Source organism: Macaca nemestrina, chromosome 6 (genome assembly GCF_043159975.1).
Source record: "Macaca nemestrina isolate mMacNem1 chromosome 6, mMacNem.hap1, whole genome shotgun sequence".
Taxonomy (NCBI): domain Eukaryota; kingdom Metazoa; phylum Chordata; class Mammalia; order Primates; family Cercopithecidae; genus Macaca; species Macaca nemestrina.
In genome coordinates this window covers 52,308,306-52,335,668 of record NC_092130.1, presented here as the reverse complement: position 1 = coordinate 52,335,668, position 27,363 = coordinate 52,308,306, and the positions used below count along the sequence as shown (strand labels likewise).

Below are 27,363 nucleotides of genomic sequence, written 5' to 3'. Positions count from 1 at the left end.
ATGAGTTTGGTCAGATTTCCTCTCTGTCTCGAGTGCTGTCTTGCTTGCCACGTGATGCCTTCCTCCATGGGATGACCCTCACCAAATGCCAGCACCATGTTCTTAGACTTCCCAGCCCAAGAGTTATGAGACAAATATATTTCTTTTCCTAAATTACAGTCTATGATATTGTTACAGCAGCAGAAATGAGACTAAGACATTTGCTTCATCTAACTTTATGTAAATTTGATTTATGAAATCAAATTTTAAAATATATACATTTTCATTAAAAACATTTTTTTTTGAACATTTATAAATGTATCTGACATATAACTATGTTAGTATTTCTTTGGCTAGTGCTGACATATTTTTCTATCCTTTTAATATTTCTGCATTCTCACAATTTAAACATCATGCTTGTAAACAGTACAACATTGACTTTGTCACTTAATGAAGTATTTTCTTCTTTCACATTTAATGTAATTATTGATACATTTGTATTTAAATCTACCACTTTATGAAGTGCTTTCTGTTTATATTGTCTTCCTTTCTTGTTTTCTTTTTGGATGCAATTTTAATTGCATTTTGCCCTCTGAATTATCTTGAGGTTATATAAAAATCACTTAGGAAGATACTACTGTTTCTTTTTATTATCTAATTAATTTTACAGTCATATTTTATTTTCAAGCAGACATGCAACAATACATGTTTCATTTTATTATAGTCATGAGAAAAGCATGTTTGAAAAGCAAGCCATCATAATTTTGAGAGAAGTTCTGGGGAACTTGCTGGGGGCGGAGAATAGTCATTTGATCCCATGATCTACATTAGAGGTCGGCAACCTATATCCCATGAACAAAATATAACCAAAAGACTGGTTTCAGATGGTCTGTAAGTTAAGGAAGGGCTTTACATTTTTAAAGGGTTGAAAAAAAAATTAAAGAAACATATGTGACAGAAACCATTTATTATTGATCTGGCCCTTTACAGAAAAAGTTTGCTGATGACATATCCTATATCATCTTGCCAAGACCTGTAAAGGTCTGAGAGTTTTATCCTACTTGCAGACTAGTAAATTAGCTTGCTACAATTTCATGGATGCTAGTGGGACACAGGATAATCCAGCGTAAGAAAGAAATGACTTTGTTATTTACAGCAATAGCAGTCATCAGAACATCAGCATTAGTACCAATTCCTTATGCCCCAATTTCCACCAGGTAATATGAAGAGAGGCAGGTGACACCAGCATGCACAGTAGCTGATTACAGGAGATGATAAGGAGCTTAGGGCACCCAAATATTTTATAATGGACAGTAAGCACACCTGCTCTTTACTCTGCAGGGAGACATTATCTCAATCTTCCAAGGCTGTTTGCTATTACAAGTTACAAATATTTAAGAAAAGATAGTTTGGAACAAAGTCAATGCCTCTGATTGAGAAATACAAGAGAATCATGGAGAAGATATAGAGAAATACAAGAGAATCATGGAGCACCGTGATCCAATAATCTAAATTTGTATCTATAATGGCCTTCAGATTTTATGAGTTGTATCATTTTAAAAGTTCATCTGAGCCAAGTGCTAAAGTATTTTCAGTATTATCTTAAAGAGTGGAGGAAATAATAGTTACATCACCTTATAGGGATTTCTAAAGGCAGTTTAAAATCTTAACATTTAAAAAACTATTATTCAGCTATTTAAAAACTTCTGATATGAAGAAGGATTGATTTATGGTAGGGGCCAGGTGATAACTTACTCTATAGTCATCTTCTAACTAATTTGGTAACTCGACATTTTCTTTGGTGGATGCATAAACTATATCATGTTCTATAAAATTTTATTATTGCAGTCCAAAATGTTTTAAAATTATCCCAGGATTTGGCTAGGCACAGTGTACAGCTGGCTGTAATCCCAACACTTCGAGAGGCCAAGGCAGGTGGATCACCTGAGTTCAGGAGTTCGAGATCATCCTGGCCAATATGGTGAAACCCCAGCTCTATTAAAAACATAAAAATTAGCCTGGTGTGGTGGCACACGCCTGTAGTTTCAGCTACTCAGGAGGCTGAGGATGGAGAATCGCTTGAATCCGGGAGACAGAGGTTGCAGCGAGAAAAGATAGTGCCACTGCACTGTAGCCTGGACAACAGAGCGAGACTCTATCTCAAATAATAGTAATAATAAATACATAAAGAAATAATTTCAATCCCAGCATTTAATAAGAAATACACATTTTACAGAAGAAATTTAAACACTGTAAGAACATTTTAAAATGTATTGATTTAACAAGTATTATAGTTGATATTTAACATCTAGAAGTAGAGCCAGCTAAGCAGTTTTCTGGCAGCATTATAAATGGAACAGTGTTTCTAAAAATTATGACTTTTTTTTTAAGAACTCTTTTATAAGATGAATGTTTACAAGGATGTAAACTATGTAACATTCAGTTAAATATTTAAAAAGCTGCTTCTATTAGAAACAGTAAGCTGTAAAATTGGGTATTTTTGAGAAAATCTAGATCATCTTTAAATGTCAGACATGGGGCAGTTAGCAGAATTCTCTAACATGACATCTTTTTAACCCTAGAAACTCGAAGTATGAAATCCAGTCAGAACTGATCTGATGTTGCTTTAATATAGGCCTGAGCTAGAGAGCTCTGGAGAAAGCAAGATTACTTTGGGGACAATATGGAATCTCTTGTGTCCAGCTAAGTATGGTCTGGTAGCTTTGAGTTTCTAGACTACTGAACAAAAGCTGCAGCTAAGATCTGATGTTCCACTACATAATTTTCCTGAGTAATTTTAACGTAACTTTATAACATACAGGAAGAATATAAACTAAAAAAGTCTTGCATGATTAGTTGCTCTTCACTACTTAGTGTTGCTATTTAGATTTGTTCAGTCTCTTTACTATAGTTTGGGTTAAACTAGAAGTCATTTTAGCTGAGGACTAAGTATAGGTTCACGTGGACTATTTTTATATATTTATATACTAACTCATTTATACATCCTTAAGTGTTCTGATAAAATCATATTTTAACTGTTCTATTAAAATATCTATTATATGATTTCCAAGGCAAATTTAGAATATAGAAAAAGTCCACATAAATCAATTTCATTTCATTTCATTTATCACATGCCGACATTTAACCAAATAAATTTTAGAGAGATGCTGGAACATCTGCTAGTCTCTGATAGGGTGTTTCAGGTGAGGTAAGAACCAGCAGTTTGAAGGAAGGCTGGAGAAAAGGATTACTTTATGTCTGGTAAGACAATGTTCTTTACTAATAAAACTTTCCCACTTACTGACTTTTAGGATGCCTGAAGGAAAAAGGAAATAGGAATCATTTAAATATTAAACACATTTTTTTTTGACAACCCAAACTCATTAGATTTATCATATTCATCTGTCTACAGTGAATTTTTTCCTAGGTGTGTTCTCACAGACTTCTTTGAAAAAAAGAAAGAAAAAAGGCTGAGTTATATGTAAACTAAATTTACCTATCATTATACATTTACAAGACAAAGGGCAACACAGGAAATGGGCTTCTAAGCAATTTGGAAATTATATATAACCTGAAAGTCACAAAGAAGATTAAAATTTATGTACAAAAAGTTACAAACAAAGTATAAAAACCACAAAATGGGAAAAATACTTGCAACACATAATAGACAAAAACATTAATTTATTTAATTTACAAGTTTTACAAATCACTAAGAAAAAAATGCAACTTAGTAGAAAAATAGGCAAAACATATTAACAGTATTAACAGGCAGTCGACACAGAAAGAAAAACAAATGAAATCATGCTCAACTTCACTCATAATTAAATAAATGCAAACTAAAATAAGTTATACTTTTCAACTATGAGAGCAGTAAAGGTAAAATATTCTGATAACACACAATGTTGGCAAGTAGCAGTTGATAGAAATGTAAATTAAAACAACTTTTTGGAGGGCAATTTTGCCATATATATCAAAATTTAAAATATTTGTACTGTCTCAACTGTAATTTTATAGCTAGGAATTTAATGAATAAACTCTCAAAAATTGCAAGGTTCATTTTCCAGTGTACTCACTGATCCATTACTGGTAATAACAAAAAACGGAAAATAATCTAAATCTCCATCAGTCTGCCTAAATAAATTATTACATACCCAATCAATTCAATATTATTTAGCACTGAGCACAAAGAATCATACATGGTGTTAAAAAAGTGAAAAAAAAAAACCTTTTGCATTATGATCCATTTATTTATATGAAGAAATATATATAATTTTTTTCAGGAAACAAAAGAAACAATGACGCAGCTAAAACAGATCTTTAGGGAGAGGAATTAGTAGACTTCATTTTTCATTTTATATCTTCATGACTGATTTAAACTTTTATTTTGCCACATATATGTAAAAAATTTGTACATATATAACATATTTTAAATAATAGTTATTATTGTGGTACTGTTAAATAGTATTTTAAAGAAAAGAAACCACATGGATAATTGTTCACGGGCCCAGTCATTCAATATGTATGGTATAGAATTCGTATCATCCACACTGAGATACCCTTTCAAAACAATGACTGCAAAAAAATTGGTTTCCATTCTTTTTAGATGTTATTTTAAAATTCATTTCATAAGGCCAGGCGCGGTGGCTCAAGCCTGTAATCCCAGCACTTTGGGAGGCCGAGACGGGCGGATCACGAGGTCAGGAGATCGAGACCATCCTGGCTAACACGGTGAAACCCCGTCTCTACTAAAAAAAAAAATACAAAAAAAAAACTAGCCGGGCGAAGTGGCGGGCGCCTGTAGTCCCAGCTACTTGGGAGGCTGAGGCGGGAGAATGGCGTGAACCCGGGAGGCGGAGCTTGCAGTGAGCTGAGATCCGGCCACTGCACTCCAGCCTGGGCGACAGAGCATGACTCCGTCTCAAAAAAAAAAAAAAAAAAAAAAAAAAAAAAAAAAAAAATTCATTTCATAATAAAATCTAATACCATAGTAAAACTCATTTTTTTCCCTTTCTCCAGAAACTTTAAGCAAATACTTGAAGTTATGGTAAAGAATCTTAAAATAATGCCATTCTTGGTTCAGCCACTTGGGGAAACAGTGCATCATTATCTATTGAAGGTAAAGATATACATACTCCATGAACCAGCAATACCCTACTAAATATACACCCTAGAGAGAAATCTACTCATATATTCACCATGGTATGTGTATACAAATGTTCACAGCAGGAGTGTTTACAATAGCAAAAAATAAAAGCTAACCTCGAAACTACTAAAATAGTAATTAACATTAGAATGGCTATATTAATTATGGCATATTTGTACAATGGTATATCTATACAAAAGAATCATCCTTAGGCTTGCAGAATAAATTTTAAGGTTTGGGCATTTATAGCTCAAAAATAAAGTACAAAGACGCTGAATACAGAACTGTGTCCAAACCATCATAATAAAAATTAGTACCAGTACAGAGAAGAGATTCTGTAGTTAGGTTAGAAGATGGAACTTCTAATTACTTCTTCATTTTTAAACCTTTAATATTCATTCCTAAATTAGATTTAGCCATTCCTTTTCAAGAACATTTCCTGATATATTTCATAAACTGCAAATACTCTTAGACAATCATACTAATATATCCTTCCTATCATCATTATTCATATTCACCTAGCCTCACACAAGAACCTATAAGAAGCATAAAAAAGCATGTCAAGAGGCTAAAAACCACTACTTAACAAAACAATCTTTTTTTTTTTTCCTTTTTTTCTTTGAGAAGGAGTCTCACTCTGCTGCCAGGCTGGAGCGCAGTGGCACAATCTTGGCTCACTGCAACCTCCACCTCCTGGGTTCAAGCAATTCTCCTGCCTCAGCCTCCCGAGTAGCTGGGATTACAGGCGTGTGCCACCACACCGGGCTAATTTTTGTATTTTTGGTAAAGACGGGGTTTCACCATGTTGGCCAGGCTGGTCTTGATCTCTTGACCTTGTGATCCTCCTGCCTCAGCCTTCCAAAGTGCTGGAATTTGGTGTGAGCCACCATGCCCAGCCTTTTTTTTTTTTCCTGAGATGGGGTCTCACTCTGTCACCCAGGCTAGAGGGTAGTGGCGTGATCTTGGCTCACTAAAATCTCAAAATCTCTATCTCCTGGGCTCAATGAGTTCTCCCACCTCAGCCTCCCAAATAGCTGAGACAACAGGTGTGTGCCACCATGCATGGCTAATTTTTGTATTTTTTGCAGAGATGGGGTTTCACTCTGTTGCGCAGGCTGGTCTTGAACTCCTGAGCTCAAGCGATCCTGCTGCCTCAACCTCCCAAAGTGCTACGATTACAGGTGTGAGACATCAAGTGATACAGTTTGGCAAATCTCATCTTGAATTGTAGCTCCCATAACTCCCCCATGCTGTGGGAGGGACACGGTGGTGGAAGATAATTGAATCATAGGGGCAGTTTCCCCATACTGTTCTCCTGTTAGTGAATAAGTCTTATGAGATCTGATGGGTTTATAAGGGGAAACCCTTTCACTTGGCTCTTATTCTCATTTGCCGCCATGTAAGACATACCTTTTGCCTTCCATCATGATTGTGAGGCCTCCCCAGCCAAGTGGAACTGTAAGTCCATTAAACCTCTTTTTATTTATAAATTACTCAGTCTCAAGTATGTCTTTATCAGCAGTGTGAAAATGAACTAATACACCATGCCTGGCCAAAACCAAAATCTTCTTAACTCATGTTCCACATTTAAACATATGGTAGCAGAGGTGAAGGAGAATGAAGTTTTGAATTGTTATAGCATACATGCACACACAGGTACACACGCACACACAAACCATTTTGTAAGAGGAACATTTCTTTTAAATGTTAGCCATGTGTTAATTTTCACTTAATATTTGTAGGAACACTTTCAGTTACATGTTTAATACAATACCATTTTAATACTAGTATTAAAAATGTTTTATAACCTTTATAACACAGGAAAACACAGGTTTCTACCAATGGGCAGAACTTGTCATCATGGGGGATTTCAGTAAAACACTATTTCCCAATCTGCCATGTACAGCCAACTACCTATATTTGGATCAATAAGATTTGGCATGTGTGTGTGATAGGGAGTTGTTTTCTACTCTCTACTTTTTCCTTCTCACTGACTAGATAATAGCAACAAATGAAGGCTCCTATCTTTAAATCAGACATAGAAGCCTCCTGACAAGAATGGCAGAGCTGCCTGGCCAGCTTCAGACAGGTCATTTCTAGATTGCTGTCTGAGTAAAACAGAAATGTCTGTTATTTCAGCACTGAAATTTGAAGATATTGTTATAGAAAATTTTAATGTAAAAGTCTAAATACTCAGTTAAATTATTTGTAGGAAATAGTTGAATCGTTTTCATTAGTCAAGGCAAAAATCTTTGTCATAAGAATTAGGGGATAAAGATAAAATCTTAAAAATATGTACACATGAATTGTTATGTATATGATCATGTGACATTAAAGGTCTCTCTATGCATTACATATGTGTCACATCAGTGGTCCCCAACCTTTTTGGCACCAGGGACCATTTTCTTCCACGGACTGGGGTGGTGAGGGTGGATGACTTTGGGACATTACATTTATTGTGCACTTTATTTCTATTATTACTACATTGTAATATATAGTGAAATAATTATACAACTCACCACAATGTAGAATCAGTGGGAGCCCCAAACTTGTTTTTCTGCAACTAGATGGTTCCATCTGGGGGTGATGGGAGACAGTGACAGATCATCAGGCATTAGATTCTCATAAGGAGCACACAACCTAGATGCCTCCCATGCGCAGTTCACAATAGGGTTCACGCTCCTATGAGAATCTAATGCCGCTGCTGATCTGACAGAAGGTGGAGCTCAGGCAGTAATGTGAGTGATGGGGAGTGGCTGTAAATACAGATGAAGTTTCCCTTGCTTGCCTGCTGCTTATCTCCTGCTGTGCAGCCTGGTTCCTAATGGTACCGTTCTGTGGCCCAGGGGCTGGGGATCTCTGCATTATATCAAAGGTAAAAATCACACATACACAAAGACCAAGATACTTACAATAAGAAATTTTCTAAATAGTTGAATGTCAACACTATGATAAACAAAACTGCAATGCAACTAACCGGAGAAAACCAATTTCGTTTAGGGTTCTTGTCCATAATACATGAAAAAGCTCTTAAAATGGGTAAAATGACAAAGAACATTGTATTAATACTGATTTTTGGTTGCAAGCCACAGAAACCAAGACTCTGGTTAACTTAGATGAAGTGAATTACTGTGAGAGTATGGGAAAGTTAAAAGAAAGAAGAAACAGATGCAGGACAAGGGAAGTAGTTCCAGAGGGTGCTGGTGGCAGGAACTACCATACAGTCTTCCCTGAGTACTGCCACTGGAATGGGCAGTTCCTTAGAAACAGACTGAGGTGGCACAGTGATGGCATAGATAAAGCATACAGAAACGGCATGGAGAAAGTTTGATGGAGAGTGCTCTCAGGAGACACAACTATAAGGAAATGAGGAAGGCAGGATTGGGCAGAGGAAGAAGCAGACTCGCAGTGAGGATGCAGCTGAAGCCTCAGTCCATCCTACAAGGTGTTCTTTGAAGTAATAGCTCTTTAGAATTGTCCCAAATAGAGGCAATGCCCTTTATATTCACCATCAGCCAGTCAGTGGCCTTGGGTTGCCCTCAGGCAAGGCAGTTCCCCAGGGAAGGAGGAAGTGAGATATAAGCAACTGAGAGTCCCACAACTGGACTTACTTTTCTGACTTTGCATCACATCACCCAAAATTCAAAACACTTATGAGAGCCAGATTGGCACATTTGGTCATATGTTCACAATTTGGCTGGGGTAGGCAAGCTCCTCTATTATGTCCTTCCAAAACTACACACAGAGAGGTAATTCCAGTAAACAAATTACCCCCACCTCACCAAAGAAACAAAACAAAACCCAAACAAAAACAACAACAACAATTTGTATGCTATTACCACAACCAGACAGAATGGAAACCATACTTCTAGGATACAGTAATGGTCTACTATAGATATCAATGGGCAATTCAGAAATAAAAATATATAAATGATTAATAAACTTTAAAAACTATAACCTCACTAGGAGCCAATGATTTGCAAATTAACCTTTTTTTTTTTTTTTGCACTAATCAGATTGACAAAGATTAAGAAGAAAGATTTTACTCAGACTTTATAGGGGTAGTGGAAGGCAGGCATTCAAACACAACGTTGATAGAAGGATAAACTGATAATAACCTTTCTGAAAATCAAGTCTGATATGTGTTCCAAAAGTTTTAAAAATATACATACCCTGCTATTTCACTTCTAATAATTTATCCTAAGGAAATACTCAATTAAGAAAGATATACGCACAAAGATATCCAATGTAGCACTGCTTGCTCTTATTTAAAAGGAAATAAACAGGGTTTAGAAATAGGTGATAGATTCAGTAAATTATGATAAATCACATGATGCAATATTATGAAGCCATTAGAAATCATACAATTGCAAGATATCCATTTTCATATATGGAGAAATGTTCACATTACTGTTTTTAAAAATTATAAAACATACAATAAATCATTTTGTAATACCATAAACAGGAAAATGTTATTTCAGGGTGATGGCATTATAAGTGTTACTTCCTTTTGCTTTTTTCCTATGACTTCTATATTAATCATGTATTACTTTATAATTAGAAAGATATTTTAAATAATAAATATCTAATTACTTGACTTCTTATAGAGATTTAATTCTTGATATATAATAGGATATATATCAAGAATTACGCTATAGAATATATATCAAGAATTATATAATATGGACAATATATCAATAATTTAATATCTATATATAATATAGAATATATATTAAGAATTTTATGTCTTTAGAAATTGGTTACAATTCAACTAGGCGTGGTGGGTGTCTCAGCCTGTAATCCCAGCACTTCGGGAGGTCAAGGCAGGTGGATCACTTGAAGTCAGGAGTTTAAGACCAGCTTGGCCAACATGGTAAAACCCCATCTCTACTAAAAACACAAAAATTAACCAGGCCTGTTCGTGAGCACCTGTAACCCCAGCTATTTGGGAGGCTGAGGCAGGAGAATCACTTGAACCCGGGAGGTGGAGGTTGCAGTGAGACGAGATCATGCCACTGTACTCCAGCCTGGACAACAAAGAGACACTCAGTCTAAAAAAAAAAAAAAAAGAAATTGGTTACAATGGAATTTTAGTTCAAATCTCTTAAAAACAAGAAACATTTCTTGACTAATCAGAAGAGCTGACACTCAGGGCCATATTCAAAGTCAGCTGGTACTTCAGTTTTAAATGAAAACAATTACATGAACTGTAACAACCTGTCTTTACCTTCATAATCATGTTTTTAAAAACTGCAATATTGAACCTAATAGTTTTGGCCCACATTTAAAGGAAGATTAAATTACTTGGAAAGGGCTCAGAAGAAAGTAATAAAAATAATTACATACTTAGAAATTCAGTCCTATAATGACATGCAAGAGGAAATCATTTAGAAAATAAAACTGAAAATAACCTTACACTTTCATGGGTTACCATAACCTCTGAAGAACGAGACAAGAAGCCAAAAAATTGAATTATTATGAGAATAATTTAATTTAGTCATTAGTAAGAACATCTTATTCTTGAATAAGTATTTGAGTAATTATTAATGTCCAATGCTATGTAATAAGGACTTGTAACCACTAGGATGTATTACTAAAAATTCTTTTCTTAAAACAAAAGTGTCAAAGTTAGAATATTGTGTAAAGTAGGGGCTTATTACATAACCCTTTAAGATCTTTTCCATATTTATGATTTTTTAAAAATTTCAGGCATCTAGAATAATTATAAAAACGTTATCTTATTTTTATGGCTTTTTAAAAGTCAAAATGGATTAATCACTAAGAAATATAAGAGGATAAAAATATTAGAGATTTTTCATTAATATTGAAGAAAATATAAGTATACAATTACTTAGGAAATGCGTTATATTTGACTCCATAAAGGGGGAGCAATTAAACTAATTATTAAGATAAGAGTACAAGTGTGTTAAATGTCAGTATCTGTATTTTAAATCTTTTTTTAAAGTATAGTGCAATGTAGTGAATGCAGACAAAACTTTCCTATAACATATTTGTACAGATTTTTTTTTTTTTAAGATGGGAGTCTTGCTATGTTGTCCAGGCTGGTCTTGAACTCTGGGGCTAAAGCAATACTCCTTGCTCAGTCTCCCTAGTAGCTGGGACTACAGGAACACACCAACCTACCAGTAACACATTAGTTTTAAGGGGCTCAGATGAAGGAAAAAAAATGGATTTAAGATGAATAAAAAAGAATAATCTTTTGTCTGGGTTTGTTCCATCTTCCAAATATGTAGCAGCAACATAACGACACAAAAAACTGCCCTAAAAATCTGTAACAGAAAAAAAAAACAGCTTATATGCTACTCAAAAAATTACCTAAATACCTCTCAAAATCAAAACAAAAAGCAAAGTTAAAAACAAAACAGGACACACTTGCAAGAAAAGATATGACCTAAAGGTTGTATCTTAGCACTGTTTGGTTTTTGAATAAAATATTAAGTTTTAAGCATTTATTTAATGTTTACATACATTAGGCTTTACCATACTATCAGGCACTGTTCTAAGTAGTTTATGAATAGTACTTAATGTAATCCTCATAGCTCCGTAAGAAAGCTGGATATGGTAGCTCACGCCTGTAATCCCAGCACTTTGAAAGGCCCAGGCCGGCAGACTGCTTAAGTCCAGGAGTCCAAAACCAGCTTAGGCAATATGGCCAAACCCTGTCTCTACAAAAACCAAAAAAATTAGCCGGGTATGGTGGCCCGTACCTGTGGTCCCAGCTACTCAGGAGGCTGAGGTGGGAGGATCGCTTGAGCCTGGGAGATCAAGGCTGCAGTGAGCTGTGATCTTAACACTGTACTCCAGACTGGGTGATAGAGCGAGACCCTGCCTTAAAAAAAAAAAAAGAAAAAGAAACAAAAAAAAAAAGCTACCATTGTTATACCTCATTTTATAGATTAGGAAACTGAGGTACAGAGGTCACACTAGGCCAAGATCACACAACAAATAGTGGAGCTGATGGAGCTGAGATTCAAATCCAGGCAGTCTGGTGCTAGAGTCAATGTGTGTAATCACTAAGCTATTATATACAAGTAATTCCTTCACATATTAATATTTGATAACAATTTTGAACTTTGAAGTTTGCAAATATCCATAGCCTGTCAGAAGTACAAAAGTAATCACAAATAACTTTTCTAATAAAGAATTTAAATTGGAAAAGATTTCCTTGACTAGCTTTACAACAAATACATGTGTAGACAAAAGTAGGGATAAGAAAGAAAAAGACTGTTTTTTAAATGCATTTGTCATGAATTTATTACCTGGGTAAGCAAAAACACTTGAGCTATCTCTTTTGAAAGATAAAATTTAAAAATATGAATTTATACATTGTCTAGCAGAAAAGCACAGTACAATTTCAATTAATGTTTGATTCTATGACTGACTAAAATCTTTATAATATTTTTAATTAAAGAAGAAGGTGACTGGGACTTAGGTAGGAAAGCAAAATCATAACATCTACTACGGAAACAAGCTTTTTTTTTTTTTTTTGGATACAGAGTCTTACTCTGTCGCCCAGGCTAGAGTGTAGTGCTGCAGTCTTGGCTCAATGCAGCCTCTGCCTCCCAGGTTCAAGCAATTCTCACGCCTCAGCTTCCCTAGTAGCTGGGATTACAGACGCGCACCAGTACACCCAGCTAATTTTTGTATTTTTAGTAGAGACGGGGTTTCCCCATGTTGGCCAGGCTGGTCTCAAAGTCCTGGCCTCATCTGATCTGCCTGCCTTGGCCTCCCAAAGTGCTGGGATTATGGGCATGAGCTACTGTGCTAGGCCTATAAAAATGCTTCTTTAGGGTAACTTTTTTCTTTTTCCTGTAATAGGATAAGCACATTATTTCTCAAGAGAAATATCATTTACTGAATTTGTACTCTGAATGCCATCTAATAAAACAGCAAAAACACAACCATGCAGAATGTAGGCACAGCACGTCTAACTAAAACTAACTGTAAGAAAAAAAAGGAAAAGGGAGCTGATTTCAAAGGTTCTACATGGCTTTGCACTTCACATATTCGGATGCTGCAGATTCGAGAAGTTGTACGTCTAACATAATTTATGTCTTCTTTTAGCATTTGTGAATTGAGAAGCTTGGAATAACAACTATGCAAGTCACTTCTAATCCTAAAATTCCAACTACATGAAATACATATTATTAAGTACTCAGACACACACAATGTCAAAGGCTGGCCTTGTGGCAAAAAGGAAATACAGCAAAGAAAGTCAGGTCCCCACCATGGCACTGACAGCAAGTCTGTTCTCAAGGTTAGTCTCTAAACTGACACCTGGTAAGTCTGACAATGAAATATTTGCCAACAATTAAGTAGAGGAGACCTCTCCTGAGAAATTTTTCATAAGTTTCACATACTACATTTTGATATCTCCTGGAATGTTTGTGGCCCTCCCCTTACTGGACTACTCTCTCATTTTGTTGGCTAATACATGTTACTAAAGTCAATATATATTCAACTCATTTTTCTCTGCCTCTTGGCCCAATTTAACACAGCTGATCCTGTTTTCAAATGCCTTCATCTGATTTTCTTCTTACCGCTTAGGCCACCTGCCCTTTGTAGGTCTTTTATGTGGTCATTAATGTTGGAATTACTTATTTTTTATTTAACCAAGTTTTTCATCTGTAAAATGGATGTAATCTTATGATTTTCTTCATAGTGTTGTGAGAATTCAGTAAGATTATGAATGTATAGATTTTGGCACAGTATCCAGGACATAAATTACTACTATCAACTCGTGGCTAGATTAGTGATATTGTGTCCTGCCTTCCCATGCTTACTCTTCCTCTTATCCACTCTTCTGCTCATAATATAACTAGTTTTATTTTTATTTATTTATTTTTTGAGGCAATGTTTCACTCTGTCACCCAGGCTGGATGCTGTGGCGCAATCATAGCTCACTACAACCTCCACCTCAAGTGATCCTCTCACCTCAGCCTCCCAGGGAGCTGGGACTACAGGTGCATGTCACCATGCCCTGCTAATTTTTGTGCTTTTTTTGGTAGAGATGGGGTTTCATCATTGTTGCCCAGGCTGGTCTTGAACTCCTGAGCTCAAGTCGTACACCTGCCTTGGCCTCCCAAGTGCTGGGATTACAGGCGTGAGCCACCTTGCCAGGCCTAGAGAATTTTAATAAGCACAAATCTGATCATGTGCCCCTATTTATCTGGAAACCCAGTAAGGCTTTTATAGGGCTTTTAGAATACAGACTCATCTCTTACTACTTGTGCTCCCTAATCCCTCCCTATGCTTTAACCAAACTGATTTCAAGCTTCTTTGATAGTTCCTGCTCACTCCATGAGGGCATTTGACCACAATATTTCCCTTGTTTGAAACCCTCTGCAAGTTACAGTTTGGTCCTAATATTCCTTTAGACCTTTGTTAAAAAGTCACTTCCGTCTTGACTAAGTCTGGCCTATTTTGCTTTTTCCTTATACCATGTTCCTCTCTCCTGGAACTTCTTTTTGCAGTTACACATTTATATGAGTGACTACTACTTATTATTACCACACATTTGTGTGTTTCCTCCAACAGACATCTCAGACTAAGCTCCTGATATTCATCCAACCCAAATCTGTTCCTTTAACCTCCTTTGCCATCTGAGGAAATAGTAATACCATTCTTCCAACTGGTCAGGTCAAAACCCTTGGACCCTCACACTTCACATCCATCAGCAAATTCTATTATGTCCCCAGAATTCAACTATTTTTCCCCATTTCCACTGCTACCCACTGTGGTCAAAGAACTACCATCATTTCCTGGATTGCTATAACAACTCTTAACACATCTCCTTGCCTCTCTGACTCAACCACTTATCCCTTGCCTACCTACAAGACAGCTAGATCAATCCTTAAAAAATGGCAGGTGTCATTCCTCCACTGAAACCTTCCAACAACTTGCCATCTGCCAAGGACTGTTGTGTACCCCGCCAAAGTCGTACGTTGAAGCCCTAATCCTCTCCTCACACCTAGGTGACTGTATTGGAGATAGTGCTTTTAAGGAGGTAATTAAGGTTAAATGAGGTGATTAGGGTAAAGCCCTGATCCCACAGAACTTGCCCTTATAAGAAAAGGAAGAGACAACGCTCTCTTTATCATGTGAGGAGACACTGAGAAGGTACTGTCTGCAAGCCAAACAGAAAACCAGAACCTGATCATGCTGCCACTCTGATTTCATTCTTCCAGCCTGAAGAACTGTGAGAAAATATATTTCTACGCTTTGAGCCACCCAATCTATGGTATTTTGTTATGGCAGCCTGAGCTGACTAACACACCATTCAACTCAAAGTCAAGTAGATCTAATAGCCAAAAAAGGTCCTAAACATTCTAATCTATTACGGCCCGTATCCTAAGCTCTCTGATGTAACTGCCTTTGTTTCTTCCCATCTCTTAAGCAAGTTCCAGCCAAACTGGCTTACATGCAATTCCGTGAGCATGCTATGCATGCTCCTGCCTTTGGGTCTTCTTTGGTTTTTCTCGGCTTGGGACACCTTTTTTCCCAAGAATTCACATCACTCACTTCCTCCCTCAAATGTTACTTTCTCAGTGAGGCCATCCTATGGAAAATTTATGATCCCCATTTCACACAAATATCCCATTTCCCTTTCCTTAGGACTCACTGCTTGGATGCTGTGTATTTTACCTATTTATCTTGTCTATTGTTTCTCTCACTAGAATGAACTCCATGAGAGATGGGATTGTCCGTTTTGCTCACTGATATATCCCGTAAATACAGAGTAGCTCACAGTAGCTGTTCAATATTTATTCAACTAAATTAATGTTGAGTTCCAATAGTGGCAGAATTCGTCGTGGAGTTGAAAGGTACTGCACAGATCATCTACTAATGCAGCAATTCCCTAGAAGAAAACTGCACTGCTTAAAGGACCGCCTCATTTTTCTGGCCTCCTCTGGTTATTATCAAAAGGAGCTTTAAAAATCCTGATGCAACAGCTGTTTTTCCCTCACCATCTTATAGAGATAATAGGCTGAAAAGTTATGAAGTTCAAGTAAGATAATGTTTATGACAATTTTTTGAAAATTGCCTGGTTGCAGCTTTTACTTACAGCATTTGCAAACAGTTCTGCCAACTCTGTGACTCTTTCACCATATTTCAAGTGCTTAGCAAACGATGGTGTTCGTCTCCATAAAGTCAAGTTTAAAAATACAAGGGCCAGGCGCGGTGGCTCACGCTTGTAATCCCAGCACTTGGAGAGGCCTAGGCGGGCGGATCACGAAGTCAGGAGACTAGACCATCCTGGTTAACACGGTGAAACCCGTCTCTACTAAAAATACAAAAAATTAGCCGGGCGCGGTGGCGGGCGCCTGTAGTCCCAGCTACTCAAGAGGCTGAGGCAGGAGAATGGCGTGAACCCGGGAGGCGGAGCTTGCAGTGAACCGAGATCGCGCCACTGCACTCCAGCCTGGGGAACAGAGGGAGACTACATCTCAAAAAAAAAAAAAAAAAAGAAAAAGAAAAAGAAAAACAACAACAAAAAACCAAACAAACAAATAAAGTACATAAATAAAAACCAAGTGACTGGAGGACGCCATTGATTGATTTTACTTAGGGCTTTGGGCATAAACTAGGTTTAAAAATTTCTGCTGCTGAGAAAGTAGGAAAACAGTTATATTCCCTTACATTTTACCGAAGAGAAACTAGACCTGCAGAGGAGTACCTTTCTGTTTCTATATAAACAGAGGCATTTTGCACAACCCAAATCACGCAGAAACCTCCTGGTAAGGACTTCACGGGTAGTTATTGCCGGCATTGTATTCTGAGAGATGAGCTTCATATCACTTCTGGAAATGCCTTAAATTAAAACTCATCTTGAAACAACATGACGTCTCAACGAGGCTGCCTTCTCACCTTGGAACATCAGCTTTTAAAATAAAGGTGTCATCAGAAGTGTGGAGACACCCACTGCATCACAACTGGAATCAATCTCTGGTTATGCTAACCTAGGTCTGCCGAGCAGGGTAAGTCTACTGCTCGAAAGCGGCACAGAGGAAATCCTCCCACCCCTGGGTTCAGGCCCGGAGTTACGAGCGGAGATTCCCGGCGGCGTGCCAGAGCCCAGAGCAAACCCGGCTGGGGAACGCACCTCGCCCGCGGCTCCGGAAGCGGCTGCGGCCCCGACCGGAAAGCCCCCAGCATCGCCCGCAGGAATAGCTGCGAGCCTGCAGCTCCAGCCCGGCCTCGGGTACCACGCGCCTAGTGGGAAGCGGCACTGACGCCTGCAGCATCTCGCGAGATTTCCGGCTCAGCCCAAGTACTGCGAGTTCATCAAAGAGGAGGAAAAAAAAAAAAAAAAGCCAGCGGGCGAGAGCCTCTGAAGTCGTGGCTGGGGCGCTGGGGTGGCAGCTTCCGCGGGAGCATCAGCTACCGGCGTGAGGCAAGGCAGGGCCAGCGCGCCGTTCGCAGCCCCGTTGCCTGGGCTGCCGGTTCACTGACGCGCGGCCCCCGGGTGGAGAGAGGGGAGGCGGCCTGGGAGCCCGCTCCTTTTCGCCGCAGAGCGCGGCGGGGGAGGGAGGTGAAGGCGTGGGAGGAGGGCGACGGAAGAGGAGGTAGCGGCGTGGAGATCCTCCTGGCGACATCACCGAGGCGGAGGGCGGCCGCGCCTGCTCCCAGATCGCGCCGTTCGTGCTGCCCGCACTGCCCGAGGCCCGGCGCGGGCTGGCTGGCCGCGATCCTGGCACCGGCCGCTTTCGCGTGGGGTCGCGCAGGAGCAGCGGAGGGCCGGATCGCTGAGTGAGCGTCAGCCGCGCGCCGCTGCGGGACCGTGGGTGGGCGGGCTGAGAGGCGGAGGAGCCTCCGGCCCCGCCTCCCGCGTGCTGCTGCCGGAGCCGCAGCAGCCACAGCCCCGCCGAGGCTTTAAACAGCGGGGCCCGCCCCGCGCCCGCCACACTCGCGCGCTCGCTTGGCTGCCAGTGGCGTCTGTGCCGTCCCAGCTAGCGGCGGCCAGCGGGCGGCGGGGAAAAAGACTTCCTCACCTGGTCTTGCGGCCGTGGCCACCGCCGGCCAGGGGTGCGGAGGGCGTGCTGCCGGAGACGTCCGCCGGGTTCTGCAGTTCCGCCGGGGGTCGGGCAGCGATGGAGCCGGTGCCCACGGCGCCCTCCTCCGGCGCCCCGGGACTGGCCGGGGTCGGGGAGACGCCGCCAGCCGCTGCGCTGGCCGCCGCCAGGGTGGAACTGCCCGGCACGGCTGTGCCCTCGGTGCCGGAGGATGCTGCGCCCGCGAGTCGGGACGGCGGCGGGGTCCGCGGCGAGGGCGCTGCGGCGGCCGGGGACGGGCTGGGCAGACCCTTGGGGCCCACCCCGAGCCAGAGCCGTTTCCAGGTGGACTTGGTTTCCGAGAATGCCGGGCGGGCCGCTGCTGCTGCGGCGGCGGCGGCGGCAGCGGCGGCGGCTGGTGCTGGGGCGGGGGCCAAGCAGACCCCTGCGGACGGGGAAGGCGGCGGCGAGAGCGGGCCGGCTAAAGGCAGCGAGGAAGCCAAGGGCCGCTTCCGCGTGAACTTCGTGGACCCGGCTGCCTCCTCGTCGGCTGAAGACAGCCTGTCGGATGCTGCTGGGGTCGGTGGCGACGGGCCCAACGTGAGCTTCCAGAACGGCGGGGACACGGTGCTGAGCGAGGGCAGCAGCCTGCACTCCGGCGGCGGCGGCAGTGGGCACCACCAGCACTACTATTATGATACCCACACCAACACCTACTACCTGCGCACCTTCGGCCACAACACCATGGACGCTGTGCCCAGGATCGATCACTACCGGCACACAGCCGCGCAGCTGGGCGAGAAGCTGCTCCGGCCTAGCCTGGCGGAGCTCCATGACGAGCTGGAAAAGGTGAGCTCGCCCGGCCCTCCCTTCTTCCCCAGCCCCTGGTGCATGCCGACCGCGGGATGTGGCTGCAGACTCTTCCCGAGTTGAGGTGGCAGGAGTAGACATGCACGACTTGCTGGCATCTCTGGATTCAGCTGTCAAGGGTGGAATTGCAGAGGAATGTAACTTAATCTCTTAAAAAGTTTGTAGCGGGTTTGGCTAGTTAAGTGATACTGGAGGGCTGCTTTTAACAACCTTCCCCATCCAGTTAGGTATCTCGTGTGCACTTTGTTTCCCACCCACGCTTAACAGTCACCACCCCTCTGAATGACAGTTGTGTTTGTGGGCCCTTGAGAAGAGAAGGTGCAGGAGGTTTAGGTGAGGACCTCTCTCGGAAGAGGTTGGAGAGCACCTACCATCTGTGTCGTTTTAAAAGATTGTGTTGTGTGGCTTATGTACGCCTATTAGGGATCCCAACAGTGGGAATGTTGGTGTTGGAAGGAAAATCTTAACAGGGTGTGTTTGTGGTCTATGAGTTATTAAAGCTTAATTCTTGCAATCTTGAATATGCAAAGGATCATGGAAATCTTAAATCTTGGGACACTCTGTTCCTGATAATGGCATAACTCTTTTTTTTTTTTTTTTTTTTTGCAATGAAAACGTTTTGGGAGAGGTGTATATTTAAAAAATTAGGGAGAGGGGCGAGTCTTTAAAGAAAAAAGGGAAACGGGAGAATTGGTTTTTCTGTAGAAGATGACCTGGAAGACCTCTGGGGTCTTTACAATAAGCAGTTACACTTTGTAAACAGAAAACCATCCCCATAAACTCATTGATTTTTGTAATTCTGTTTTTTTATGGTCACGTAAGACTGTTATTTCTTCAGTGTTCAATATAATTGTTTTGAGATAACATTTATGCTTTTGAAATTTCATTAATGTTTAACTTTTTTATGAGCCGGAATTACTTGAAGTCTTCTTTTACAAGTGTGTAATGACTACATTGATGGAATTTTGTAAACGCCAGAGGATAGTACCACATAGGTTGAAATGATCATAGTGTGGAAAAGTTTAAATCCAGTATGTGATTTCTTTTGGATATGATTATTTGATCTCATACAGTGATTTCATACAAGACTGTACTTGTCCCAGTGTTTGATAATGTAACATTCACACAGAGGTAATTACAGAGGCCCCAACTCTTACAGCTTATTGATTGTTTAAAAGCCTGAGATCATTTAGCTTTAGATAATATTATTGTTCCATTGTGGTATTTTATCATAATCAGAAGCAAAACAATGTCTAAAACATTTTTTATTCATACTTCTGTAGTTTCTATCAAGTCTATTTTTTCTTTTCAAAACCCAAAAATCATTGTAGACAAAAGTAGATATGAAGCTAGCAATTTTCCTTTTCTTAGGACGTATTTACTAATGAAAATATTATACAGATATATTTTAGATTTATTTTACCAAAGCTAAGTAGGTGAGCAGTAAAGTGATCTGTATTTACCCATAAGTTTTAGAAAGACATCCAGTTGAAAGGTATATATCTTGAGCATATATGCTTCCTATGGAAGTTTTTGGTATTTTGTATTAAATTATCTCAGTAACAAAGCACTTAAAGTTCTCCAAAGCTTTAGATTTGTGTGTCTTTGTGTTTTTCGCTTGGCTTTTTGGTTCAAAGTGTCTAAAAAACAACACCTGTATTGTTTGTTGTACGGCAGTTGAAGAAATCACCCAACCTCTCAGCTTCAGCTTTTCAGGGTTATTATGAAGATTAGAAAAAAAGTGCAATAAAAGTGACCATGTTCAGTGCCTGGAAAATAATAGCTAGTTGTTATTTCCCTCTTATATTGGCCCTTCAGAAGACTCTAGGATCTCAATTTTAGATTCTCTTAATTCTTATGTTATTAGATGAATATAGTATATAAAATGTTATGTTCAGTTTCATTTATGCAACAGGTAGTTTAATTCTTTATAGTTTTTTACCTTCTGCCACTCATAATCTTTATGGCCACTGTTTTATTGGCTTAACTAATAACTACATGTTGAAGATAATTTTGGTTAGAATTTTAGCAGATGGATTAAAGAAATGGGTGTTAAGTAGTACAATTATGACTATACACCACTGTCGAAAGAGGGGCAGACAGTAGGGGTGATAACAGGTTGGCTGGATTCCCAGAAGTTGTCCCTTACTCTGTCTAAATTGACTTCCACCTCTAACACCTCTAATGCTTCTAGCCTTCAGTGAATTATAATATTTAGAATTTTTATAACACCTAATTCTAGCAGTCGATTGATTGACATATACTCTACTTTGGTCTACTAAGTGCGTAATTATCTACCATGGGACTAACTGTGTTGGGAACTGTAGAAGAACAAAAGAAAGTAAAAGACTTCAGAAACTTGTTAGGGAAAAGGACTGGATTGTCTTTCCTCCAGTTGAATTCCTTTCATTATCCATCACTGACTTTAAAAGTATTTTATCTAGATGTCCAACTGTAGGGGAATAGATAAATATCCTTGGCACATCTTGCTATATTGTATAGCCATTTTAGGACCAGTAGGTATGAGTTCTCCATTTATTAAATAGTTATTGGGGAAGGTGGTATCTTAGATGTTGACAACATGGTTGTGACACTGTGGGATTACACGGTGATTAGCAAACCAGTTACTGCTTCTGCCTAGACAGACATTAACAAAATAGTTGGACAAATAATATAGTTAATAACTGTTTTTTAAGTATTATGAAAGAAAAGGATACTTGTAAAGATGTAATAGGACCTAATTTTAATTGGGTTTTGGGAAGGCGTTTTTTTTTTTGAGAAGTATGACATTGAAGCTGAGACCTGAAGGGTAAGTTGATGATTGGGTGGAATGACAGTCCAGACCAAAAGGACAGCGTACGTGAAGGTAATGGGGTGAGAAAAAGTGGTATATTCACATAACTAAAAGGAGCTCAGTGTCTTTCATTATAAATGTAGTGGGACACTATTGAAGAATTTTGTGTGGGGTAGCCACCTGATCCATTTTGTTTTAACATCTTTAGGCTCTGGGTGGAGAATGGATTGGCAGGGGCAAGAATGGAAGCAAAGAGACTCAAGTGATTACTGTGGTCTGGGTGACAAATAGTAAAGGTTGGTGGCAGAAAGGAGGGGATGTGCGGGTGAGATAGAAGCTGACTTCTAGATTTTGAACTTGAGAAACTTAATAGATGTTGGTACCGTTGCTTGAGGTGAGAAAGATTGGAGGAGGAATAGATTCGGTGGTTGGGAGAAGTTTGTATTTGAGACTATTCTGTTTGAGTAGCCTGTAAAGACAAAGACAACTTATTCCAAGAGTCATGGAGGAGGCAGTGTATATATATATATATATAGAGAGAGAGAGAGCATATATATATACACATACACACACACTCGTATATTTACATATAAAGGTTTGGTTGCTTAAAGTCATGCACTAAATTACTTAGGGAGAGTGATAGATAAGAGAACAGAAAATAGGGTCTGGCATTGGACTTCGAGATTGTTTAAAGGTCTGTTAGAGATTGAGGAGCCACTAGCAAAGGAAATTAAGGAAGAGCTGCCATACTGTCAAATAGCCTGGAGAGCAGTGTTGGGGGAAACTGAGAGAAAATAGTTTTTAGAAAGGCAGAAACTCTTCAAAGCTGATGCCAGGAATTGGTTTAAAAATGTATATATGTACACACACAGAGTGAAAAATCAAAGTATGGATTTTTGGCCCTACAGGAAGAAATAAAAGGTGGAGGGTAACAAGAAAGTATTTGATGGACATCTTCAACATGTATGATGGAATGCAAGATTATCAAATGTGGAAAGTGGAGTGGTGGACAATCCATACTAGCTCTTACTGAATTTAAAGCATTATTAAAATAATTTTTTTTTTTGTTTTTTGTTTTTTTGTTGTTTTTGTTTTTGTTTTACTATTTTGACCAGTAAACCATAATTTCTAGTATTTTTGTTTTTAAAGGTAGCATTATCGTTGCAGTTGTCCTTGGGCCAAGGCTTTGGAGCCTTTTGCTGGTGGTATGTCAAGGGTTTCTATATGGTTCCTCTATTTTTGCCTTTCTCGTTAACAAGGGGAAAGGTCAAGGGAGCAACTATATTGTCTTTCATGGTGTCACTTTGCTTGTTGGATTTTCATTAATTCCTAAGAAATAGGTCTTATACACATTTTACTCAAGATGAAATGGGCTAATAGAAACAGAAGAAATTGGCCAGGTGTGGTGGCTTACCCCTGTAATCCCAGCACTTTGGGAGGCCAAGGCGGGTGGATCACCTGAGGTCAGAAGTTCAAGACGAGCCTTACCAACATGGTGAATCCCTGTCTCTGCTAAAAATACAGAATTAGCCAGGTGTGGTGGCACATGCCTGTAATCCTAGCTATTCAGGAGGCTGAGGCAGGAGAATCGCTTGAACCCGGGAGGTGGAGGTTGCAGTGAGCCAAATTGCGCCATTGCACTCCAGCCTGGGCAACAAGAGCAAAGCTCCATCTCAAAAAAAAAAAAAAAAAAAAAAAAAGAAAGAAAGAAAAGAAAAGAAACAAGAAATTGCTTAACAGCCATTTTTACAGAAAATACAGCTGGAGGACAGGCACCATGGTAGGTAAGAGCCTGTTGTCCCTACTTGGGAAGCTGAGGCAGGAGGATTGCTTGAGCCCAGGAGTTTGAGACTGTAGTGCACTGTGACCATGCCTGTGAACAGCCACTGCACTTCAGCATGGGCAACACAGCAAGACCCTGTCTAAAAAAAAAAATAGTAGTACAGCTGGATTTGGACTTCACATCCAGGTTTTTCTGACTTTAATGCTAGGACATAGAAGCAGCAGGTTCTTTTCTTTTTATCTCTTCTATCCCTTAGACCTGTTCTAAGATAACAAAGATGTTGAGGGGGACCCTTGGGGATTACCACCAACATTTCTGTACCTTGAACTCCTGAGAGTTGAATGATTATATAACTGACAGAAATGAGGAGATGGGATGATGTAAATATTGATTATTATGACTTCTTCACTAGCATCTGTATATGTCTTTTTTTCATCTTCATACAGAGAATATGCACTTAATAAAGATTTGTTCATGGGATGTACAAATCAGGTGAGCAGTTACTGTCACTTAATAAGTACTTTAAGTAAAACACTAAATAATTATAGTATCTTTTCTAACCATGAGCTGCTTCTCTGAGTGGGCTGTGTTGATGCCTAGTCAAGAAATTTCACACACTGTTAATCATTTCAGTGTATAGCTTTAGTCCTTGAAAATCACCCTGGAGGAACAAGAATGTGTCTCTTGAGGGTAAGGGGAAGAGTAGGGTAGTGTCCAGAACTGGGTAAAGGTGGGACCCTGATAAGAAATATTTACATGTGGCAAAGTCAAATTTGGCTGATTTCACAGTTTTGCCAGGGGCTTTACCCTGCTAAACCCATGCCACTTGCCACTGAAGTCAAGCTTACTCATACTACTATATGCATTCCCCCAGGTGTACACTGACTAAAGTAGTTCTACAATGCGGTGAACAGGTAAAATTGCAGCTACTGCTTTGTTAAATAGTAGAATTTAAGAAAACAGCTTTTAATTTTTAGCATAAAAATTTCCTGGGTAGAAGGAAAGAGAAATTTTGGGATTTAAAATGTAGCAAAAATCAGTACACTGCTAAATTAATATCTTCTCTATGTGTATTTATGTTCATACATTTTAAAATCCTGTGAGACTGGAATTTAAAGGACCAAAATAGAGTTTCTTGGTTCTTATGTGTGGAGTGTGTTTGCTTTCATTGATTTTCCATTATGTTACATATATATATATGTATTATATATATATATGGGAAGTCTATAGTATAGTTCCATGCTGAAGTGAAATAAATGTGAACCCAGTTATTCAACAAATCCTTATTGAACATCAACAGCAACACTGTTCTAAATGCTGAGGATATAGCAGTGAACAAAACGAAGTCATGGAACTTTCATTCTAGTGGTAGGAGACAATAAACAAAATTAAAGCAGGGCGAGGAAAATTAAAGGTGGCTAGATGATGGCTGGGTGGTGCTGTTTTAGCATTGTTAGGGAAGACCTCTGATATGTGAGCAGGCTCTAGAAAGGGGTGACCCCATGCAGATACCAGGGAACGGACACTCTAGGCAGAGGAATGGCAGATACCAAGACTTTGAGATGGGAGTGTGCTTGGTGTGATTGAGAGACAGGGAGGTCAGCAAGACCAAATCGATGAGGCAGAGTGTGATAGAGAAAGTCAGGGTGTAGTGAGGACCAAATAGTGTAGAACCTTGCAGATCATGATAAAGACTTAGGATTTTACTCTGAGTGATTTAGGAGAAGGCATTGTAGGGTTTTGAGTCAGATTTGATGTGATCTGACTTATGTTTTCAAAATACCACTCTGATTGTTGTGTAGAGAATATACTGTAAGGGAGCAAGAGTAGAAGGCAGGAAACCAGTTAGAAGCCTACTGCAATGGTTTCGTTAAGATGATAATGACTTTTACTAAGATGGTAGTGATTGATACAATGAGAGGTGTTCAGATGCTGGATGTGTTTCAAAGGTAGAATTGTTGGGATTTGCTGATGTTTTGGATGAGGGGATGTATGGACAGAGTAATACCAGAGTTTTCCCCGTTTAGAATGGAGTTGGTATCAATGGAGAAGTCTGTGGGAAGGGCAGGTTTGGAAGATGGACTCAAGATAGGGTTTCATTCTACAAGTTAGTTCTCCAATGAGGCACACAGGTAAAATTTGCAGCTGCTGGTTTGTTAAATAGTAGAACTTCAGAAAACAGCTTTTAATATTTTTGGCATAAAAATGTGCTTTTGTTCTTCAGGTAAAACCATGAAAACTAGTAGTCTTTCAAATACTGTACGAAGGGGTGGGGAATTAGTGGTTGATTCCACAAAGTGAAAGCCCACTGAGGGTGAGCAACAAGGAAAATTACTTAAAATACTGAAGTTAAAAACATAGTAGTGGTGTCTCATTTAAACCATGAAAGCTTCTATCTGCTGAGGGCCTCCTTTGTCTTTTTCCATTTTCACTAGGATCTCTACCAATGCTAGCTTAAAGCTATTATGAAAAACTTGGAGCTGATAGAGAACTTGGGGGTTTCTAGTTGGAAGAAGGAGGAAAGCCGAAAAGCAAAAATAGCTTAGTGGAATGTTGACTCTCAGCAGAAGCTAATTATGGCTAGTACATTGGTAGTATCATTGGACTCAGAAATTCCTCTGCCTTAATTTTTTAAAAATATTCTGTGCTTTGGCCGGGCGCGGTGACTCACGCCTGTAATCCCAGCACTTTAGGAGGCTGAGGTGGCTGGATCACGAGATCAGGAGATGGAGACCATCCTGGCTAACACGGTGAAACCCCGTCTCTACTAAAAATACAAAAAAACTAGCTGGGCGAGGTGGCGGGCGCCTGTAGTCCCAGCTACTCGGGAGGCTGAGGCGGGAGAATGGCCTGAACCTGGGAGGCGGAGCTTGCAGTGAGATCCTGCCACTGCACTCCAGTCTGGGAGACACAGCGAGACTCCGTCTCAAAAAAAAAAAAAAAAAAAAAAAATTCTGTGCTTTTTCTGAATAGTCACAAATTAGATACTCATCTAGGTTCAGAATTCTGGAAACCTGTGGGATAGTTCTTTGTTGGGTCAGTGTGAATTAGTTCTTCCATCAATTTGGTTTCAAACAAAATTTGGTATGGTATGCTAGCCATTTTGGAGACTTTTGCAGGGGAGCATAGGTGGTTTGGCAGGGCAGGCTTGAGTATTCCAGTGGGGAAAGACTTGGAGGACCCTAATCATCTGAGACCTGCCCTCCCCACAGACTTCTCCATTAATATCAGCTCCGTTCTAAATAGGTATTACCTTGTCCATACGTCCCCCATCCAAACTATCAGCAAATCCCAACAATTATATGTTTGAAACACATCCAGTATCTGAACACCTCTCATTGTATCAATCACTACCCCTTTGGTAAAAGCCCGTTATCATCTTAATGGAACCATTGCAGTAGCTGAGATGAGAGGAAGGGGGGTGATTCTTGGAAGGATGTAGGAAACTTCACAGAGCATGACTGGGCTGAGGACCCCAGTCCCAAGTTTTGACTAGCACTTGTTGTGATTATGGCTTTTTACCATTTAAGGTCTTTATCAGTGCTGTCTGACAGAAATATAGTATGAACTACATATGTCGTTTAAAAAAGTGAAGAAGCAGGCAAAATTAATTTATAATATATTTTGACACTGTGTCTAAAACATTCATTGCAGATACAATGAATATTAAAACATTTATAATGAAATATCTCAATTTCTTTTTTATGTACAAAGTTTGAAACCCTGTGTGTGTTTTTCACATACAGTACAGCACATCTCAGTTCAGACAAACATTTCAATA

At 39.7% G+C, this 27,363-nt stretch overlaps 1 protein-coding gene and 1 long non-coding RNA gene across 6 annotated transcripts in view; one reads left to right on the top strand and one right to left on the bottom strand.

The window, feature by feature from the left end:
* The window catches only part of LOC105467226 (uncharacterized), a 116,632-nt gene extending 98,752 nt beyond the window's left edge, over positions 1-17,880 (bottom strand). For both annotated transcript variants that reach the window (XR_011624707.1, XR_011624706.1), the window contains exons 1-2: positions 11,267-17,880; positions 10,052-10,173 (exon numbers count right to left, since the gene is read on the bottom strand). This is a non-coding gene — a long non-coding RNA (uncharacterized lncRNA). The remainder of the gene's footprint in view (positions 1-10,051; positions 10,174-11,266) is intronic.
* Positions 17,863-27,363, top strand: part of LOC105467228 (solute carrier family 12 member 2) — a 104,102-nt gene continuing 94,601 nt past the window's right edge. For 2 of the 4 annotated variants that reach the window (XM_071098502.1, XM_071098500.1), the window contains exon 1: positions 17,863-18,984. In XM_071098502.1, coding sequence (XP_070954603.1) covers positions 18,235-18,984 — 750 coding nt within the window. In that variant the 5' untranslated portion in view covers positions 17,863-18,234. The remainder of the gene's footprint in view (positions 18,985-27,363) is intronic. The other 2 variants (XM_011716710.3, XM_011716709.3) reach the window with 1 other exon arrangement.